Genomic DNA, 23,229 nt, shown 5'->3' on the forward strand with positions numbered 1-23,229 from the left:
GGATTTGTGTGTGGATAGAGCAACTTTCTCTCCTATTTATGTTAAAAGATAAGGTGGTGGCATTCAATTCACGCAGCGTCTCAAGGGACGCTACAGACAAAACGTCTCTGGCACGATTTCCGATGTCGTCCGCAGCCCTGAAGATAAAGGAGTCTCGAGAAGGCGCACCTCGAACACCGGGACGCCCGAAAAATACCGCGTGACCTAAAATTACGAAAATACCCCCTAATTTGTGGGCCCGATAGATTCGCGGCCCAAGCCCGATTCAGCACAGGGGCCCAGGGACAGAACTAAGGCATTGCATGGTCCTCGGACTCAAGCCTATGGGGGAGCCAAGTACAAAAAATAAAAGTTACAAGTGTCGGACAGTACCATGGCCGTGTATGGTCCTCGGACCCAAGCCAATGGAGAAACCAAACACTTAGATAAGAAAGGGTTTGAATTTGGTAAGATGGGCTACTTGATAAAAACGTCAAGTCACTTCGTCCACGGCTTAAACACCATAGAAGGTTAAGGCCAATAAGAGTGTAAGGAAGGTGGTGGAACGTCCCAGCATTCAGTCGTATACGAGAGCTATTCATTTGGCAGGTGATATGTCCTCGGATGGTTATTTCTCACACGGCATCAAGCCTTCGGTTCTCTCCTCGGCTAGTTCCGGGTAAGTACTACTTTTTACGGGTCGGCCTTATTGTGCTGAGCACTTCTATCAAAGTTATGGCAATATCTATTTATTATCAGGTATTTTGGTTTTAGTCGTCATTGATTTAGATGCTATATCATTGTGCCGAGCAGTGCTTGCAAATTTATGAAAACGTAAAGACATAATATGCGAAATAAGGTAGACAACAATTTTTATTAATATGAAAAATTGCTACAACATACAAAAAGGGGCTCAAACGAGCCTATACAAAATGTGAACTGCCTAAGCAACCATTACATCTGTAGTAAAGAAAAGTAAACTGTCAAGCGTCTTTTAAACTCGTCTTCAAAGTTTCTCCAATCTCCGCCTCATTGCTGCTCATACTAAGAGAGGGACTCACTTTAAAAAAGAAAATGAAGGAAGAAGAAGGAAATAGTAAGGAAGAAATCAATGACGAAGATGGAGGGGATGAATAAAGAAGATGGAAGACATGAGTAAAGAAGGAGGAGAAGAGGAGAGAAGAAATGAAAAGAAAGAAAAGGAGCAGAAGAGGGAGAAGAGAAAGCACCAGGTCGGAACTAGTGCTGGGAAGACTATAAGGAGAGGGCGGGGGAGGGCACCAGGGAGCGAAAGAGGGAGAAACAGAAGCACTTAGCTCCTGCCTCAGCCCTGACTCCTAACACGCTGGTGCCATATTAGGTACGCTCGTGAGGAGCCGGATGGTAATGATCTTGGGTGTTCTCGACTCAGTCACGTCGAAAGTTTGACGTGACGAGTCCCTGCTTCGAATTTTGACTGAAAGAAGGATGAGGTTAAGTTTGAGTTTTCGCCATCCTTGTCCCGATCGAGCCATGATGAGCTTTATCGGAACGTGGCGTTTTTGGGAGGGGTAGGGCTTTTGCATCCCTTGTTGTTACGGTAAAGTGTTTTACGATTAAGTGTATAAACCAGTGGGTAAACCGAATCCTAAGGGTGGCTAAGTATTTCAGAGTCTCAGGGAGATGAAAAGGGATTCTTGATAAAAACAATAACCTCCTCCCTTCCTTCTTATATAGAGGGGGGAGTGGGAGGCATTTAATAGGTTCAGATCTCCAAAGGGATCTGTCAACACAAACATGCCGGTTCCGTTTCTCCCCCCCATCAAAATAAACCGTCGAATTAAAGTAGTCTCGTAAATAGTGATCATTCAAAGCGCGTTTTGGATACCCCAAGTGATAAGAACGCATCAAGCGCGAAAATTAAAAACTGTCCCGTAGACCGGTGCACCTCTTGGGCATATGAGGAGCCGCCAGCATGTTTAATAGGCCGAAGTGATTGGGCCGTAGGAAGAAGTTTGGCGTCACCAAAACCCCCCTGTCCAGCCCAGAGGTTGGACAGCCGGGTTTTGAGGGGCTAATGTGGGGCGCAAATGATTCATGGGCCAGGCCCATCTACCCGGGGAGCACCAAAAGGCCCAAGCCGAGGAGGGCTATAGCCCAAACTCGACGAAATAGCCTCTGGATGTTGTCGAGGGCAGTTCAGTCCTCGGCAGACCCAAAGTTCCCCCTCAAAGAGGAGGGTAAGAACGGTATATGACTGAAACTTGAGAGAAAAGATCCTAAATATCAAGGGAAAGCTGCCCTTACTGCCATTCAATGCTCTGAACCTGACAGAGCCGCATTCTTAGGCTTTTACAACCACCCCCAACGACTTTGAGTGCAGGCTGGTGGGACAAATATCAACCTTGGAAATGCTAACCCTATACGTGGACGAAGGACAGTGAACACAAGGGAATATAAAAGGAAAAATCAGTAACCTAAAGAAGGGGCTGGGAAAAATGGCCAAAAACCAGAGCCTCCCAGCCCACCTCCAGGAGAAAGTCTCCATGGGTGAAGGTAACCTAAACACGCGCGACTACCACGAAAAACCCACCGCTCGTCGATCAAGGCCTAGCCTTTCAAACCCACGCTCTACAAATGATATTGTTGGGGCCCCCTTACGTGCGAACCCAACACAGTTACGGTCCGCCGCGAATCGTGTCCCCACAAGAACTATAACCAAATTACTAAGTCTGGCCATTGAGAGAAATTTTTGTTTGTTTGTTTGTTGTAGCTTTATAATTTAAAATCATAGTCGGATTGTAAGAAGCTAACAAGCAAAAATTGAGATCAAAAGGCTATATAGACAGCAGAGTTTTTAAAAATCAAAATTTATTAGTTTAAAATTATAATTTAGTGACTGGAATGTAACACAAATGAAGGAATTTAGTTACAAAAAATCAACTGAATATTAAATGTTAGAGGGAATTCGTTTTTCTGTTTATAAAAAAGATTGTCCTCTTCATATTTTTATGGTACATAAAGGAACTATTTAATCTAAAGCCTTCTAAATATAAAAAACTTTTTAATATGTTATCACAACCGTCTATGGAAAGCAATTCCAGCCAATACTGATGACTCATAGATTCAATTATTTCAGATCTTTCAAATTAATATATTTAAAGCCCTTGAAATCCAATTCGATTTGGACCACAAAAAATAATATAAAAATCCAATTACCTTTAGTCCTTTCAAATTGTTGTGTGTGTATAAATATCCTCACAGGTCATTAGTTCTTTATCTGCTCATAACACTTAAGCCACCCAATTTTCCATTTACTTCCTCTGCTGTAAAAATGTGGAAATTGAATCAATACCTGCCCTTATACCTTATTGCCTCTTGTTTGTTCTTCATTTCACATTCTCAAACCACTTCTAATACTTCCTCTCAACAACGTTGCCTCCCAGACCAGAGCTCTGCTTTGCTGCAACTAAGGAAAGAATTTGTGGAAAAGAGAACCTATCCTGATGATTACTATCCAAAGATGAAGTCTTGGAAGGCAGATAGTGATTGTTGTTCCAGCTGGGATGGGATCACATGCGATGCACACTACGGCCACGTCATTGGCTTAGACCTCAGCAACAGCTGGCTTTGTGGGCCTCTCAACTCTAACAGCAGCCTCTTCAGGTTGCGTCATCTTCGAAAACTCAACCTTGCCCTCAACAACTTCACCACAATCCCATCTGAGTTTGGGCAGCTTGTGAGGTTGACCCATCTTAATCTCTCTAGTTCCTTCTTACATGGCCGAATCCCGTCGGAAATTTCATGGCTCTCCAATTTGGTTTCACTTGATCTCTCTTTCAATTATTTTGAGTACTCTGATCTTAAATATTTGAATCTCAGAAGAAATGATCTGGAAGCATTTGTCCAGAACGTGACATATTTGAGAGAACTTCATCTAGACGTAGTGAACATCTCATCGTCACTGCCTCAATCCCTTGCAAATTTGTCTTCCTTGACTTCTCTTTCTCTGTCTGACTGCATTTTGCTTGGCGAATTTCCCTCAGATATTTTCCTACTGCCCAAGATACAAGCCATTGATGTGTCAGGTAACAACAATCTCATTGGTTTTCTTCCCAATTTTCGATCTGGTAGTTCCCTAAAGCAATTGCGTCTTTCCTCCACAAATTTTTCTGGGGAATTGCCCGATGCAATTGGGAACCTTAAGTCCTTGAACTTTTTGGATCTTTCTCAAACCTATTTTTCCAGAGAATTACCCAATTCAATCGGCAACCTAGAACACTTGAGCCATTTGGATCTTTCTGGGGCAAGTTTTTCTGGGGAATTGCCCAATTCAATCGGCAACCTTAAATCCTTGAGCTCTTTGGATCTTTCTGGGGCAAATTTTTCTGGGGAATTGCCCAATTCAATCGGCAACCTTAAATCCTTGAGTCATTTGGATCTTTCTAGGACAAATTTTTCTGGGGAATTGCCCAATTCAATCGGCAACCTTAAATCCTTGAGTCATTTGGATCTTTCTAGGGCAAATTTTTCTGGGAAATTGCCCAATTCAATCGGCAACCTTAAATCCTTGAGTCACTTGGATCTTTCTGGGGCAAATTTTCTTGGGGAATTACCCAGTTCAATCGGAAAGCTTGAGTCCTTGAATACTTTATATCTTGGCTCAACAAATTTTTCTGGGAAACTGCCTGATTCAATCGGCAATCTCAACTCCTTGAATGATTTGGATCTTGATTCAAGTAAATTTTCAGGGGAAATTCCCCCTTCTATTGGGAACCTATCACAGCTTACTTCTCTTTCTCTCTTTGGGAGCAATTTTCATGGTCAGCTTCCATCCACATTAGGAAATCTTGCAAAACTCACTTATCTAAGTCTTCGCTATAGCCTTTTCTCTGGGAAAGTACCATCTTCACTGGGAAATCTTACACAACTAGAAGAATTACTCCTTTCAAATAACAATTTTGAAGGCAGGTTCCCAGTTTCACTAACAAATATTACCAAACTCACTCAGATAGATATATCAGGAAACCAATTGAAAGGGTCAATCCCATCGGAAATAAGTAGACTTACTCATTTGTCTTCCCTGGACTTGTCTCAAAACTCACTCACAGGGGCTATCCCCTCGGAAATAAGTAGACTTACTAATTTGTATTCCCTGGACTTGTCTCAAAACTCACTCACAGGGGCTATCCCCTCTGTTTTGTATACAATGCCTTCATTGTTTGTACTATATCTAGATCAAAATCAGCTTATTGGCCCTCTCCAATTCCAAAATATCTCTTCATCACAGTTAAATTTCCTGGCATTGAGTGGAAACAAATTGGATGGACCGGTTCCAAGGTCAATTGCCAATTTCACTAAGCTACAAGAGCTATATCTTTCTTCGATCAACCTAAAGGACAAGATGGAGTTAAACATATTCTTCCAGGTTAAAGAGCTTCAAATTCTGGATCTTTCAGGTAACAATTTGTTGGTTTCAAAAGAAAATATCAATTCAACCCACCACAAATTTTCAGGTTTGTATTTGTTTTCTTGCAATTTGCGTGAATTCCCTGATTTCCTAAAAGCCCAAAATGAATTGAATACATTAGACCTTTCTAACAACAAAATTGAAGGTAAAATACCTAAATGGTTTTGTAATGTTGGAAAAGGGACGCTACTATCCCTGAATCTTTCTTTTAACCTTCTCAGTGGTTTTGAACAACCGCTAAAAGTTCTTCCTTGGAAATTCATTGACTATTTAGATTTACGTTCCAACATGTTGCAAGGACCACTCCCAATTCCCCCATTGTCTACAAGATATTTTTTTGCCTCAAACAATAATCTAACCGGAAAAATCCCTCAAATGATTTGCAACGTGAATTCCCTCCAAGTCCTTGATATATCTAACAACCGGTTGAGTGGTCACATTCCTCAATGTTTAGGTCACTTCAGCAGCTTTCTTTTAGTATTGAATATGAGGAACAATTGCTTTCAAGGAAGCATGCCCAAAACATTCATAAAAGGATGTACGTTGATGACGTTGGACTTCAGTCACAACCAAATACAGGGGAAGATTCCACGATCCTTAGTGCAATGTCGAATGTTGGAGGTCCTAAATCTTGGAAATAACAACATGAATGATGCATTCCCCTTTTGGTTACAGTCTTTGCCAGAATTACGGATTCTTGTCTTGCATGCAAATCGATTCCATGGCCCCATTTGGAATCCTCATAACAGGTTTGGCTTTTCCAAGTTGCATGTCATTGACCTCTCTCACAACAATTTCTCTGGAAGGCTACCTTCAGAATACTTTAGAACTTGGAATGCAATGCAAATGGTTCCTGCCAAAGCACAACCAGAATACATGGGAAGTCAATCAAATTATTATGAAGACTCAATAACAGTGGTGAATAAGGGGTTAGAAATATTTTTGGTAAAGATCTTGACCATCTTCACAGCTATTGATCTCTCCAATAATAGCTTTAATGGAGAAATCCCGGATACAATGGGAATGCTCAAGGATTTAATTGTACTCAACTTATCAAGCAACAGTTTCACCGGTCATATCCCATCATCCTTGGGAAATCTAACCGAGCTTGAGTCATTAGATCTCTCTCGAAACAAGCTCTTAGGGGAAATCCCTCGTCAACTTTTAAGTCTCACATTTCTTGCATATTTGAACCTCTCTAATAACCAACTTATGGGTCTGATTCCCCAAGGTGGACAATTTTGGACATTTGATAATTCCTCTTTTGAGGGGAACTTGGGATTGTGTGGCCTTCCGTTGTCAAAGAAATGTGGACATAGTGAAATTCCAACTTTTGAACCAAGCAAGGAGTCATCTTTTGGAGAGTGGTTCAGTTGGAAAGTGGTAATGATAGGATATGCTTGTGGGTTTGTAATTGGACTGGTTACCGGACATGTCATCATATCGAAGAGGCCAAATTGGTTTGTGAGAACTTTTAGAGTGAACCTGTGAAGGCAAAGATAACTTGAGTAGACTCTTAGAGGGCCTAGAGGCACTTAATGTGGATTTATATTTTCTGTATTAGCTGTATTTCTGCAATAAGATAAGCTTTATTTCCCCCCAGAAAGATAAGCTTGGCTGAATGTAATAAAATAACTCGTATGGTAGGTTTGTTATATTTCTGCACTTTGTTATATTCTCATAATAACAAACATATGTTTCCAGAAGGCCAGATTCTTATTTTTGTGAGAACTTTTGTGTTGAGTTTGCATAATTTTAGATGATTTTTATTTATATATTTTTGAAGATGTTTAGATGAATTGAAGTAGACTATTTGAGGGAATTATCAATTTTTTTGCGATTATAATGATTGTAGTTGCATAGTGGCCAAATTATGATCGTTTTGATCTAACAAATAACTATATACTCTATGTTTTTTTTTTTTAATGGGTTCGGCTTGAATTTAGTGTTCTCAGCATTGGACTTGATAGGATGCTACTATATGTCCAACAATTACCATATGCCAGCATCTTATTGGGTCAATGCACAAGACGCATTGGACTTAAGCCTCTTCCTTCTTTTACCCCGCAAATATTGTCCATGGTTTTCTTCTTCAAGAGTCTAAGTCCTTAAAATGAGTTTTTACCAGTTGAGCTAATTGGAACACACTGAATTTCTAATCTTATCTAATGACTAATTAGCTGGCAGTGTTTACACCAATGCATATAAGCATTGCCAATGCTTTATGTTTTGGTCCATACATAACTTGTATCTTTGTGTGGGTCATTTTTTTTTTTTTTAGTAATTTTCTTTTATATATATATTAGAAATGCATAACTTTTATTAAGAAAAAGATAAAAATATTACATCTTGAATCAAAGCTAACTCAATGAAAGTAGGATTTTCCTCTATCCAAATTACAAAACTAACAACACTCATAGTATGCTGAGCTAAGAGGTGTGCGGGGCAATTGCCTTGTCTTCTCACATGAGATACAAAGACCTACTGAAAATCCTTGAGCATGTGCCTGATCCCATCAATAATATTGCCGACAGTAGCTAGTGACTCACAATACCTATTTATAGAATCAGAGACAACCTTCGAGTCACACTCAAACACGATGTCACAAAAGCCCATATCCCAAGCAAAAGTTACTCCTTCCATTGCTTTAGCTTCACACTCCAACGGTCCCCAGTGGACAAAGTATATCTTTGTGTGGGTCATTTTAAGGAAGGGTTTGGATACAACGTTTTAAAGTCTGCGTTTTCAAGCCGCGCGTTTTAGTAATTTTTCACACATTAAAAAATTATTTTGCTACAGTGTTTTCAGTTTTCAGTTTCAGCAAAAATAAGTTGTATCCAAACGGACCCTAAATGACTTTTAAGAAGCATATATAAATCATTGATTTTAATGTAGTTAACAAAGACCCCAATGAAACTAAAATATAGTTTCATTTTTAAATCAGGCACAATTGGGCCACATTCTTTATATAATTGTAAACCAACATTAGTACATGATGTTTAAGTATATTTAATTCCTAATATTTTATTTTTAAAATAGATTTTACGACAACGAGTTAAGTATCACAAATAATTTTTTTTTCCCCGAGAGTAATTGAGGTCCACTTCTTAGATGCATGGGAGCACCTGTTGAATTCTATACTTAACTAGATCGAACAAGCTGGAGAATGTTCATGTAGAAGAATTTCAGAGTTATGTGCCTACTATGATGGGAAGGTAAGCAGAGCATTTGTTGAATTTTCATAAAGAGTTACCAAAATTTTGTATGCCCTGACTAATTTTAACTCTTTTTTCTAAGTTTGGATTCTTAAGAGTGGTTTTTTTCCCATTTGAAAAGGTTCTTCGTTGATTTTCAACTTCATCACCAAATTTTTGTGTCTTTTTATGTTTTCATTATCCTGTTTTTGGGTGAGTTTCGATGGTGGTTGAATTACATATTTGCCTTATCTATATGGGATTGATATTTGGGAGGAGAATTTATCAAAGAAAAGTGGGTTTACATTTTTGAAAAATTCTAAGACCATATAAAATAGCACAACTTGTACCACAACTGATCAAATGGTAGACCGTGAATAGTAAAGAAAATATTGTGGGGCTGATAAAGCTACCTAATTTTTAGCAATTTGACTCAATAAAATTAAACTTGCCCCATCCCTCAAAAAAATAAAACTTGTCCCTTTAAACCAAAGAAAAGGCTCATAAAAAAAGAAAAGAAAAGGCCCATAAAAAAATTACTGATCTAAAATTCAAAAAACAAATTAGAAAGTCCAAAAATGTTAACTCAACAACAAAATCAATAATAAAAAGTTAGAGAGAACTTAGCCCAATCAACAAATTTTACCAAAAAATTAGCCCAGCCCTTAAAAATATTTGAAACAAAATCAATATGAATCTTACATACCAAATCATTCCATCAAATTCCAAAAAAAAAGGAAAAAAAAACTAAACTAAACTAAACGTGAGAGATAGATAGTGAAAGATGCAGCAGCTATAAGCTTGAGTATTAAGACTTGAGCTCTTGACAATGAGTGTCGAACTTGTTGGGCTACCAAGATCGAGCAGTGTATGGAAGCAACAATAGTGAGCTTCTTAGATCCAACAGCTAAGGGAGTAAGGGACGCAACAAGAGATGGTTTAATTGTGATTTGATTTGATTTCTAGACTTCAAGTAGGTTCAAATAAGAAATAAGAAAATATTTTAATTGTGATTTGATTTATAACTGAGATAGCACGTGATAAGTTTTGCAAAGGTTGTATAAAAAAAAAAAAAAAAATTCTAAAACCAAGATAATGGGTAATGGTTGTAATCCACTAACTGTAAATATCATGTTTTTTCACTATTTTTTGTTTGTTAACCTTTTCTTTAAGAAATATTTGTTTACTTTAAATTTTATTTATATTTTTTGTTTTGGTTCGTGGGGCATATTTATTTGGTTTTTTTTTGTTATGGATTAATTTCTAGTAAAGTATATTTGTAACATTCGGACGCTTCGTGCAACACACCTAGGTTCGAGTCCTGTTATCCGCAGGAGTCCGTTGGTGGGCATCCTTAGTGGGGTTGACCCCCCACACGGTCGTTGATGCTACTGACGCCGAGATCGGCCCTGGCTGTCTACCTCCGACCGGTGCCCTGTCCGGGGGTGTAATATAACCATAAAGACCCTCATTTTTGTTTCTCAAAAAAAAAAAAATTTAATTAATGGTTTTACTTCAGTGAAATCAGTATTAATTACTTCATTGTAGCATAATGAATATAATGAAAGTAGATGAACTTACATTAAACTTTTCCCCCCAAGATTTGATTTCCGGTTCCGCTCTTGCTCTAACACGTAAGATATGACAAAAATTGTAGTAATTTATGTGGTACTAGAACTACTCTTATATTTTTACAACTTTAGTTATGGGATTGAAAGAGTATTAATTAAGTATTATGATACTTGTAGGGGCAAAGGCCCAAGATCATACAATGGGCCTTGGGTTCCATATAAAAGTTCGACCACGTTCGAGGAGAAGGTGTGGGTGCCAAAAGGGCTCCTGGTCCAATTCTTATGGGCCCAAAATTATTTAAATGGCGGTCCGAGGAGAAATGTCTCCTCGGACGTACCAAATATGGCTCAAACATGCACTCTGCCTGCTATAAGGATCCACTCCTACGAGTATTAGTAACAAGGATGAGTCCCACAAGCCCGTAAGAGGGAAGAAAGTGTAGGATGCCAAAGGAGAGACTACAGCTGCCACATTAAATGCATGACAGTTACTTTTCTGACCGCATTAATGTGGAGAGGACTTGCGAACAGTGTTGCCTTGGCTACCACAACTCACAGAAAGATGGGGGAGATGTCCGATGGGACGGGCACTCAAGTGAAGGTCCAAATGATCAACAAATGTAAGGCCCTGATAACTTCAAGGGGGCTATATAAGAGAGGGGAGTCCCCATGAAGAAGGGACCGAAAAATAGGAACTTAGAACAGAAGAACAGGGTGAGAACTATAGCCTTTGAGCAGGGACAGAGATACATCCTCCACGTCTCCTCGGACCATATATCTAATGGACATGAAGGAGATTTTCTTATTTTCAATTGTTGTATGGCCCAATGTTAACTAGTATGCACTTCGTTAGGGCCTAGTTCTGTGACCTACTCTCTATAAATTCATTGTTTCGGGTTCCTTGGACCAGAACCCCATACCTGTTGGGCCTGGACCCTGAATTGCAACCCTACAATTGGCGCTGTCTGTGAGGAGAACTTGAGCCTCAGCAAGTGAGACCGTTAGAGATGGAAGGATCAGGTCTGCACCAAACGGGACACGCAGACTCTCAACAGCAGGACAACTTTTTGAACCTCGAACGGGAGAGAGTTCAAGACAAGCGACGAGAGGGTAGTGTAAATACCTCCCACACGAGCAGAAGTCGCTCGAAAGGAAAAGGTCACGCATCCCAAAAGCAAGACGATCATAGGGCTCTACAGCAAGAAATCGACGACTTAAAGAAAAGGTTACACCGAGCGCAACGAAGGCGTCCTTCCCCCAGTCCGAACACCAGCGATAAGGAGGACAATGAGTACAGGCGAAGATCGAGAACCCCTTCAAGTGAAACCTTCTCCTATGAGGAAGAGCAACCTCACAAACGCGGCCACAAAAGCCCATCTTACAAGGGCCTAGCAAACGACGCCATGAGTAAGGCCCTGGACCGCATTTCCCAGTCACCCTTCACGCGCAAGATAGAGGGGGCTGAGCTTCGTCGGCGGCTCCACCAACCCACTTTTGCCATATATAATGGTCAGACGGACCCAGTAGAGCATGTAAGCTTGTTTAACCAGAGGATGGCCGTCCATTCCAGGGACGAGGCATTAATGTGCAAAGTGTTTCTGTCTAGTTTGGGACCCATGGCGATGAGATGGTTTGACGGCCTCAAGCCAAACTCCATAAACTCTTTTAAGCAGCTGACACAGGCTTTCGGTTCTCGCTTCATAACTAGCAGCAGGGTTCCTTGGCCCCTAGACTCCCTCATGTCCTTGTCCATGCGAGAATGAGAGACCTTGAAGGCCTACTCAGATAGATATTGGGAAATGTATAACAAGATAGAGGGAAATTATAATGACGTCGCCATTAGCACATTCAAGAGGGGCCTGCCGACAAAGCATGGTTTAAGAAAATCCCTGACTATGAAACCGGTTACCAGCATGCGCCAACTCATGGACCAAATCGACAAGTACAAGAGAGTCGAAAAGGACCAACAGACGGGAAAGGGCAAAGCAAAGGTTGTCCCTCAGGAGAGGAGGGACTTCAGGTCAGACCGCTTTAACAACAGTAACCGGCCGAGAAAGGATTACTCAGAGCAATCTGGATCCATAGGGGCACAGGCAGTCTATGCTGTGTTCTAAGAACCATTACATAAGATCCTAGAGAAAGTGAAGAACGAACCGTTCTTTCAATGGCCAAGTAGGATGGCAAGCGACCCCGCGAAACGTAACCAGAATCTGTATTGCGAATATCATTAAGAGCCGGGCCACACCACCGATGATTGCAAGAATCTGAAAAACCACTTGGACCAGCTGGTCCGAGAAGGAAAGCTGAGACACCTCTTGCATCATCCTGTTGGACGGCAGGACCAGTCGAACGTCGAAACAAGGCAAAGTACATTGAGGCCACCCATTGGCACGATAAATGCCATTCTTGCCGTACCAGGAAGGTGAAGTATCCGTCGGAGGGTCGGGTGAAAGAAGTAATAGGGGACCAAGCCATGGCCTGGCAATGCATGGTGTCTGCCATCTCACGACAACCGAGTACTGAGCCCTCCACCTCAGCCGAGAATGGCTTATAGCAATTAACAACCTCGGCCCTAGCCTCAGGTAGTGGGGAACCCGCCGAGGAAGCGAGTTGTGAGGATTTGGAAAAAGTTCTTGTGGGCTCCGACCCGAAAAGATTTTTTCAAGTCGGCTCAGAACTGTCGCCCCAAGAGAAGGAAACGCTGATTGACTTTCTCAAACAGATTGTGGGCGTGTTTGCATAGGACACCTACGAGGCTCCGGAGGTCGATCCAAATTTCATTTGCCACCACTTTAATGTCAACCCTGCCGTGACACCTAAGAAGCAACCTCCTCGGCGACCGTCAAAAGAGCATGCTGATGCAGTGAGAGAGGAGGTGATGATATTGAAGAAAGCGGGGGCTATCAAAGAGGTATTTTACCCCGAGTGTCTGGCCAACACAGTCATGGTGAAGAAGAAGTGTGGGAAATGGTGGGTCTGCGTGGACTTCACAGACTTGAACAAGGCCTGCCCGAAGGATCCTTTCCCTATGCCTTAGATAGACCGATTGGTGGATTCGACCGTGGGACACCCTCGAATAAGCTTTTTGGATGCCTTCCAAGGCTACCATCAAATACCTCTGGCTGCCGACGACCAAGAAAAAACGGCTTTTGTCACCTCCGTTGAAAACTACCACTATAAGGTAATGCCCTTTCACTTGAAGAATGCCGGGTTGACCTACCAGAGGATGATAACAAGGATGTTTGAACTACATATGGGTAAGAGCATTGAAGTCTATATAGACAACATGGTGGTGAAGAGCAAGTTAGTGTCCAACAACGTTAGAGACCTCTGCGATGTCTTTGAAATTCTGAGAAAGTACAGGCTGCGCTTGAACGCGTCCAAGTGTTCATTCGGAGTGGGGTCAGGGAAATTCTTAGGTTACATGGTGACCCACAGAGGTATTGAAGTCAGCCCTGACCAAATTAGAGCTATCCATAGCCTGCAACCTCCTCGGAATCCCAAAGAGGTCCAAAAACTCACCGGCATGATTGCCGCCTTAAACTGTTTTATCTTCCGCTCGGTGGACAGGTGCAGGCCTTTCTTCCTCTTATTAAACAAGTGGAAAGGGTTTGAGTGGACTTAAGAATGCGCCTTAGCCTTCCAGCAGCTTAAGGAGTATCTGTCTCAGCCACCAATCATGTCCAGTCCTGAAGCCGACGAGATTTTATTCACCTATATTGCTGTGGCCCCTCACGCAGTGAGCCTAGTGCTAATCCGGGAGGACAACGGCACACAACGGCCTGTCTACTACGTAAGCAAATCGTTGCATGAGGCAGAGATCCATTACCTCCCCCTCGAAAAGTTCGTCCTGGCAATCGTACAAGCCACGCAAAAGCTCCCCCACTACTTCCAGGCACATACCGTTGTTGTACTAACCCAACTCCCGCTAATATCAATACTCCGGAGTGCCGATTCCACCAGTAGAATAGCAAAGTGGGGGACGATTCTTGGTGCTTTCGACATTAGGTACATACCTCGCACCGCTGTGAAGGGCCAAGTCCTCGCGGATCTGGTAGCTAAGTTTACCGAACCCTCATCAGGAGAAGGAGGAGGGCCACTAAACTCAGATGAAAAGCTGATCGGCGTAGTCTCTTAGCAAGAGCCCACTTGTTGGAAAGCATAAGTTGACGGCATGGCCAACTAGAGGGGCTCAAGGGTGGGGCTCGTCTTGATTTCCCCCGAGGGGATTACCATTGAAAAATCGTTAAGGCGGGGCTTCTCTGCCACAAATAACGAGGCAGAGTATGAGGCATTGTTAGAAGGAATGTCTATGATTCAGAAACTGGGCGGGAAAACCATAAACATGTTCTCGGACTCAAGACTTGTCGTGGGAAAAGTAAATGGAGAATTGGAGGCGAGGGATGAAAGAATGCAAGAGTACTTAGTCCAAGTCTAGCGCTTGCAAGCGCATTTCAACTATTTCAGCCTAATGCACGTATCCAAGAGCGGGAACACCCACGCTGACTCCCTTGCAACGCTCGCCACCTCCTCGGCGCAACCCCTCCCTCGGGTCATACTCGTAAAAGATCTATACAGGCCATCGATGGTAAGAACCGAGTTGGTGCATGTTCACAGCGTCAGGGCAGGGCCTAGCTGGATGGATCCTCTAGTACTGTTTTTAAAGAACAACATCTTACCCGAAGATAAGAACGAGGCCGACAAGATTAGAAGAAAGGCTTTTCGATTCTAGCTGTCTGAGGAGTCCAAACTGTATAAGCGCTCATTTTCAGGACCGTACTTGCTATGTATACACCCAGATGCCACTAAGGTTGTCCTGGAGGAATTGCACGAAGGAATTTGTGGGAGCCATACGGGGGGTAGATCCTTGTCCCATAGGGCCATAACGCAAGGTTATTGGTGGCCGAGCATGCAGAAAGAGGCGCAGGAATATGTGAAGAAGTGCGATCAATGCCAAAGGTTCGCCCCAAATATACATCAACCAGGCGGGACTCTTAATCCGCTGTCCAGCCCTTGGCCATTCGCGCAGTGGGGCCTGGACATCCTAGGACCATTTCCTAAAGCAGTGGGGAACAAAAGGTTTCTTCTCGTTGGCACGGATTATTTCACAAAATGGGTCGAAGCTGAGCCGCTAGCAAACATTAGAGACGTTTATGCCAAGAAATTTATTTGGAAGAACATCGTCACCAGGTTCGGAGTCCCTCACACCCTAATCTCAAACAACGGTCTCCAGTTTGATAGTAAAGCTTTCAGAAGGTATTGTAGCGAGTTGGGAATTGCGAATAGGTACTCCACACCGGCTTACCCACAGGGGAATGGACAGGTCGAAGCCGTCAACAAAGTCATAGTAAATGGGTTGAAAAAGAGATTAGATGATGCGAAAGGGAGGTGGGTAGAAGAACTGCCCCATGTTTTGTGGACGTACTGCACCACTCCATGCAGGTCCACAGGGGAGACCCCTTTTTCAATGACCTATGGAGCTGAGGCCATCATTCCTCTAGATACAAATTTCCCAACACTGAAGACCAGCACATTCTACCCCAATGCTAATAACGGGCTGCTGGAAAAAAGCTTAGACCTCATCGAGAAAAGAAGGGAAAGAGCAATGATCCAACTCGCCTGCTACCAGCATAAGCTCAAGCAAGGTTATGATGCCAAGGTGAAGCTAAGACCCCTGGCACCTGGGGATCTGGTATTAAGGAAAGTCCTAGGCACTGCAAGAAATCCCGCATGGGGAAAGCTCGGACCAAATTGAGAAGGCCCATATCGTATCACCTCGGTGGCCGGTATAAGGGCCTACTTTTTAGAAGATTTGGATGAACATGTAGTACCACGTCCTTGGAATGTAAATAACCTCAAAAGGTACTATTATTAATGAAAGTTTGTCATTTTTGGCGCCATACCACTGTGCATTTTCATCTAAGTGTTAAACAGAACCCAAATCCTGCCTGACTTCTCGGACCATAGGCTAAGGGGAAATTAACCACTGCATTTTTATCTAAGCGTTAAACAGAACCCTTATCCTGCATGGCTCCTTGGACCACAGGCTAGGGGGAAATTAACTACTACGCGGTCTTATCTAAGTGTTAAATAGAACTCATATCCTGCATGGCTCCTCGGACCACAAGCTAGGGGGAAATTAACAACTATGTAATTTTTTATCTAAGTGTTAAACAGAACCTATGTCCTGCGTGGCTCCTCGGACCACAGGCTAGGAGGAAATTACCCACTGCATTTTTATCTAAGTGTTAAATAGAACCCTTGTCCTGCATGGCTCCTCGGACCACAGGCTAGGGGAAATTAACTACTACGCGGTCTTATCTAAGTGTTAAACAGAACCCAAGTCCTGCTTGGCTTCTCAGACCACAAGCTAGGGAGAAATTAACCACTACATTTTTATCTAAGTGTTAAATAGAACTCTTGTCCTGCATGGCTCCTCAGACCATAGGCTAGGGGGAAATTAACAACTACACAATTTTTATCTAAGTGTTAAACAAAACTTATGTCTGGCGTGGCTCCTTAGACCACAGGCCAGGGGGAAATTAACCACTGCATTTTTATCCAAGTGTTAAACAGAACTCATGTCCTGCATACTCCTCGGACCACGGGCTAGGGGGAAATTAACAACTACGTGGTTTTTATCTAAGTATTAAACAGAACCCAGGTCCTACGTGGCTCCACGAACCACAGGCCAGGGGGAAATTAACCACTACTCGGTGCTTATCTAAGTGCAAAATGGAGCCCAAGTTCTGCTTAACACCTCGGACCACAGGCCTTGGAGAAATTGGTCACTCTCCTCATATTCATCATACTTAGCCAAACTTCTTAAACTACAAGTAACGGGTTATCCTCGGAGGTCTAGTAGCACAGTTAAATTCGTTCATAATGGAGACAGAAATAGAAGCAGAAAAATGAAGTCCAAAAAGGGAAATTATATTATTCATTAAGCTCTAAGAGACGCCATCTTACAAACACTAATAAAGATTAAGGAAATGAAAACAAAACAAAACAATTGCAAAAGAAGTCCTACACTATTGCCCTAAGCCTTTGTAAGGTCTTCAGCTGTGAGGCGGTCATCTCCTACTGTAGGTTTGGGTCCGGTTTCTTTGGCCTGCGTGACCACGTCCTTTATAGTAAGGGAGTCCTCGGGTGACGTGTCCTTAGGTGGTGGCTGCACCTCCTTGTCCCCACCTCTCCCTTCAAGTGTGGTGGGGTTGAGGACAGTATTCAAAGCGGATAGGGGATCTTAAGGGGGATCAGAAGTAGGAATCTCGTGAATATCCTTAGGGAAGAAGATATTCTCGATCCTCCTAAGGTCGGAGTCCACAGGAATCGCTGCTTGGTCTAAGGCTACTCCCCAGGACTCGATGACATAGTCCCTGCAAACCACAGCCACCTCCTTAGTCAGCCTGGCTTCAATATCCCTCACACCGCGCTCGTAGGAGGCCGCCACCGCAGCCTCAGCCGCCTCCCTAGCCAAACGAGCTGCCTCATTTGCCTGCAGCAGCTGAGCCTTCAGGTCCGAGACCATTTGCCTCTCGGCCGCAAGGTTTATCTTTGCTGTATGAAGCTGCTAGCGCATATCCTCGGCCTGCTTCGTTGTGGTCTTCAGCCCCGCCTCGGCACTGGCCAGGGCTTTGAGTGCCTCTTTGACCTCCTTGTTCAAGCGATCTTTGTCCAGTATGAGAGCACCCGCAGCCTTCTTCGCGGCGAGGCGAGCCTGAACCTCAGCGTTCAGCTCCTCCGGAGAGTGCTTCGCCCACTCCTCAGCGACGAAGATCTGTTAAGTTACCTACACAGAAGTAATTGAGAAATCATTAAGACAAAAATGACAGATAGATGAGAAGGGAATAAGGAGTCCGAGCAGACAAGGATCCTCATTTTACCATAGCAAGGTCTCTTTTCAACGATATGAAAAGGTCGGGCTTCCTGGTGGCTTGGAGTCCTTCCATATCACGAGGTAGGAGGAGGGGCTGTTGTAGGGCTTCAGCGAGGTAGGATGCCTACCCCCGCTGGGACTCCCAGAGAGTGGCGTCCCATGGAATAGGGGCGCCATCCAACTCTAAGCGAGGGGACCAAGTGCGTTGCTCCCTCCTAATGGCCGCTTCCTCTCGGCTGTCAATGGACTTCATCCTCTTGTCCTTTGGCTCTTTTCCCTTCTTCTGTTATTTTGCCTTCTGAGGGCTGACCTTACCTTCCTCCAATTCTTCCACTGGCCTCTTCCGCCTTAAATTAGGAAGTGGTTGTAACGCGGGGTCAGTGGAAGAGGGAGGAGGAGGAGGAGGTATTTTAGCTGGAACTTGCTCCTTAGGGGCATCCTTGGAGGATTTCCCCTTGTTCCTATTGTTCCTCTTGGCTGATGTCAATCTGAGCAATTACCAAGCCAGGAGTGGGAGTCGCCGAGAAACGATCTGCGTCCGAGCTGGAGTCTGAGAGCTCTACAGGTCTGGTTGATACCTCTCCCTCCTCGGCGAAGCGAAATTGGTTAATTTCAGCCTCAAGAGATGAGTGCGAGGAATCAACTCCTTCTCCTGGGACAGCTACCTCTTGGACGACGCGCTGAACAGGCAATTAGGCTGATGGTAGGTCTCTCCGAGCAAGAAAGCCTAGTATAGAAACGTCGATGCGGGCTAATCGAGGACTTCCAGCCCTTATGGCTTGACCCGCGTCCACGAAAGCACGAAAAGAGGGCTCGTAGTTCAAGATAAGGGGAGTGGCACGCAGTTGCCCGTCCTCGCTCACAAAGATCTCGGACCTTAGGAGGAAGTTGAGGGCTTGGACGTTGACCAGGCTTATCCTCGAAGTTGTTTGTTCTTTATCTACAAAATACCCAAAAGAAGGGTTATGTCAATCCGAGAGGGTAAATAACCAAAACCAAAACTGAAATAAGTGAGAGGAAAGCTTAAGACTAAGATCCCCACCGAGGTATCTGACCCTACAGTACCCCACCTGGTGTTCTCGCCCTAACTGGGCAGTGAAGACCGTTGTGCCATGCTCCGGAAACAATCAAATGGTCGTCCTCCAAGCCTTTGTTGGACTTGGGAAGGCAGGATATCAGCCTCACCTTGTCGGACTTGGATTTTAGGTAATACGACTCATTGAGGCAATGGCATTCGTACAAGTGAACTACATCGTACCATGAGAGGCCGAGGTTCATCTGTTCGTTCAGAGCGTCTACACACCCCAGGATCCGGAACATGTTCGCGGCACACTGGTGGGGGGCCAGCCTATGACCGCGCAGATAATCCCTAGTTATCCTCCCTATGGGGATCGTCATTCCTCCTTCTATGAAAGCTATCATTGGAATGGCAACCTGCCCCGTCCTTCTCTTGACAAAGATCTAGTCCGAGGAGCAATACTCTAGACCTACTCCCGGCGGAATACGGTATTTGGCCCTGAAACCCTCCATACCGGTCGGAGAATCTACCAATTTCTCAAACTTACCCATCCCACTAACCCTAGGCGACACGAAGAAGGTTTACTTAGGGAAGGAAGTCGGGAAAGGCAACGGAGGGGAAAAGCTAAGGAGTGTGGGAAGTGAATACTTACGGGAGCGAAGATCCTAAACCTCTCAAGCTTGCTAAGAACTCGTCGGAAATCCTCACGAGAGTGGCTTTGGAGTTTCGAATGTTTTGCAAGAGGAAATACTAGAGTGCTCTGAGACGTTTGAGTACTTTTTCTAAAAAGGGGAATAATTCCCCTCAGAAGTCTTATATAGTAAGGAGGAACTGAACGGGCTTACTCCCGCCCAAAGGATTGGGGAAATGTCAACCGTCGATTAGGCGCCCCACCGTTGGATGCAGGGGACATAAAGCCGCCTGGCGCAATTAATAGCGCCTCGTGAGTTACAAAACGCAGGTAGCAGTAATAAGGCACGTGAGACTGTACCTCCACACGCGCGAGTCAAGGAATTATAATAAGTAATCCCATGAGTATCAAAATCCCGCCTTTTCTCCTCGGATAATAGGGAAAACTGGAATTTTAAGGGGCTATTGTAGGGGCAAAGGCCCAAGATCATATAATGGGCCTTAGGTCCCATATAAAAGTTCGACCATGTCCGAGGAGAAGGTGTGGGTGCCAAAAGGGCTCTTGGCCCAATTCTTATGGGCCCAAAATTATTTAAAAGGCGGTCCGAGGAGAAATGTCTCCTCGGACGTACCAAATATGGCTCAAACATACACTCTGTCTGCTATAAGGATCCACTCCTACAAGTATTAGTAACAAGAATGAGTCCCACAAACCCGTAAGAGGGAAGAAAGTGTAGGATGCCAAGGGAGAGGCTACAGCTGCCACATTAAATGCATGGCAGCTACTTTTCTGGCCGCATTAATGTGGAGAGGACTTGCGAACAGTGTTGCCTTGGCTACCACAACTCACAAAAAGATGGGGGAGATGTTCGATGGGACGGACACTCAAGTGAAGGTCCAGATGATCAACAAATGTAAGGCCCTGATGATTTCAAGGGGGCTATATAAGAGAGGGGAGTCCCCATGAAGAAGGGGACAAAAAAACAGGAACTTAGAACAGAAGAACAAGGTGAGAACCATAGCCTTTGAGCAGGGACAGAGATACATCCCCCACATCTCCTCGGACCGTATATCTAATGGACATGAAGGAGATTTTCTTATTTTCAATTGTTGTATGGCCCAATGTTAACTAGTATGCACTTCGTTAGGGCCTAATTCTGTGACCCACTCTCTATAAATTCATTGTTTCGGGCTCCTTGGGCCAGAACCCTATACCTGTTGGGCCTGGACCCTGAATTGCGACCCTACAATACTCTTCCTCGTAAGGCACGTGTAAAAGAGATAGAAGATGAGGTGATGTGTTTTTTGACCACTAGCTATGGACGCGTAATTTCAAATAAAATAAATGGTTTTTAGCAGTGTTCATTCCATTGTCTGCCATAATGAATATTGAAACTTTTTTTTTGAGAAGGAATGTATTGAAACTTGTAGATAGAAAATAGAAAAAAATGCGTAGTAAGTAGCACCCAATTAGGCAATGTTATCCACGTTGATTTTTCTACTGTTAGGATATTTTTGGTAATAGTTTTTATTTTCTATTTTTTAAAAATTATTTTTTATTTTCAAAAAATTGTTTTTAGGAATAGAAAAAAAAAACAATTTTCTTGTATTTTTAAAATCAAAAAACATGTTTGGTTATTTGAAATTTAAAAAAAATAAAAAAGTTTTTTGAAAAAATAAAATAAAATACTGAAATATATTGTTACTAGGACTCGAACTCTAACACTAGCTCATTTGCTTACTATTATGACCAGTTTAGATGGAGGTGAAGGGAGGGGGTAGAGTAGAGTTGGCCGGAAATTGACGTCGTCTAGTACTAGACAATTTCACACCAAGGAAATTTGATCATATTTGTCCACACATAAACACTATATGGATAAGTTGATTTGCATGCCTACTGACTTCCAAGTTATCTTTTCTCTCTTTTCTATGCCAAATGCTTTTGGGATGGTCGTAAATATTTTTTTGATGCTCATAATTATGTGATAATCATCAATGATGTGTTAATTTACCATTTGGTAGACCCGAGTTGTAATGCGTCTTTAAGTTCACCAATTTGGATATTGTAGACAATTCTAGCTGATTTGATATAGCAATTTCCTAGTGAATTTGAGGTTTCCTCACATCAGGATGTTTATTGCAATAAACGTCAAAGTGTCTATGAACTTGAGGGGATGTTCCTTAGATGGTTTGTTTGACTTTGCAGTTATATGACATAAATTTTTAAGATTTTTATAGCTCAATGTGACAATTGTTCCATTACGGTTTGCAGAGATTCTTAACAAGCAGTTTAAAAATTATTCATCCCTCTCACAAACTTGGTTGTCAAAATCGTGATCTGGATCATAGGATCACACGATTTTACAATTCCACGTCACCAAAACATTTAAAATCGCACTAGGATCGTAAAAATGGTAGAATCGTACATAGGATCGTATGGGATCCTACCGATCCTACCAAAAACATAATTTTTTTTTATGGGGTAAATTTTTTGTTTTGATGAAGCTTTAAGGGTTTTTATTTTTTTCATGTTGTGATGGTATGACTTTTTATCTTTCATTTTATAAAATTATGTCAACCTAAGCAAATGTTTTCTAATTTCTAATTCACTTGTAATCAAAATGAAAGAATGCTTCATCATTTCTAAATGAAGAATTTGACTTGGCTTTGTTGCATTTTAAGCTATAATATTGTTAAATTTGTATGATCAATATACTCGTAGGGATAAGAGCTGGGAATGTGGTCCGAGGAGGAGTACCTCCTTAGATGAACAAAGCACAGATCAAAGGCATACCCTATCGATCAGAGTGGCTTTCCAGGAGGCCCCACTGATAGGAACATGTATTGTAGACGAACAAAAGGGATGGAGGCTCAGGGATGTCTAAGGAAAAGCTGCTGTCACTGCATTGAATGCTCTGCAGCTAACTTTCTGACTGCATTTATGTGGAGAGGACCCCTGAACAGTGCTGCCTAGGCTATTCCGACTCACAAAAGGCCAGAGAGGGTGACCGATGGGACAAGCACTCAAGTAATAGCCTAAATGATCAACAAATGGAGGGCCAAGATCAATCAAAGTGGGGTATATAACATGAGGAACCCCTGAGAAAAAATGGATGAAGAAATAGAAGGGAAAAGACGATAGCAGCAAGAACTAATCCTGTACTCCAGTCTGAGAGAAATATATAAAAACTGATCTCCTCGGACTTTGCCAAGGACGATTTTCTTTGAGTATAAACTCGTTTATTTTCATTCTCTTGCCATCTAAATCTATTTTGGTGTTTGTCTAATTCATTAAAGCCTAGTTTTTCCAACCCACTCTCTATAAATTCATTGTTTTGGGCTTGTTGGGCTTAAGTCCATCAACCTTTGGGCTAATGACTCTAACCAGGTCCTTACAATACTAATTTTGTGTTCTAATATTACTATAATATTTTTTTTATATAATTTTATCAGTTATGCTTGTATTTGTATATTGATTGATTGATTTTTTTGAGCATGCTCTTTAATTA

The 23,229-nt window shown here is 42.7% G+C and overlaps 1 protein-coding gene across 2 annotated transcripts; it reads left to right on the forward strand.

Moving 5' to 3' along the window:
• The first annotated feature begins 3,305 nt into the window (after window positions 1–3,305).
• On the forward strand, window positions 3,306–7,134 carry LOC115978711 (receptor-like protein 33). Of its 2 annotated transcripts, none has more exons than XM_031100556.1 (2): window positions 3,306–5,079; window positions 5,152–7,134. In XM_031100556.1, the coding sequence occupies exons 1-2, from the start codon at window positions 3,482–3,484 to the stop codon at window positions 6,917–6,919; spliced, it is 3,366 nt and encodes a 1,121-aa protein (XP_030956416.1). In that variant the 5' UTR covers window positions 3,306–3,481; the 3' UTR covers window positions 6,920–7,134. The 2 variants fall into 2 exon arrangements, with proteins under 2 accessions (XP_030956416.1, XP_030956417.1); XM_031100557.1 differs by having other exon boundaries at window positions 3,306–5,069; window positions 5,142–7,134.
• The last annotated feature ends 16,095 nt before the right edge of the window (window positions 7,135–23,229 follow it).

Source organism: Quercus lobata, chromosome 3 (genome assembly GCF_001633185.2).
Source record: "Quercus lobata isolate SW786 chromosome 3, ValleyOak3.0 Primary Assembly, whole genome shotgun sequence".
In the NCBI taxonomy this organism is placed as follows: domain Eukaryota; kingdom Viridiplantae; phylum Streptophyta; class Magnoliopsida; order Fagales; family Fagaceae; genus Quercus; species Quercus lobata.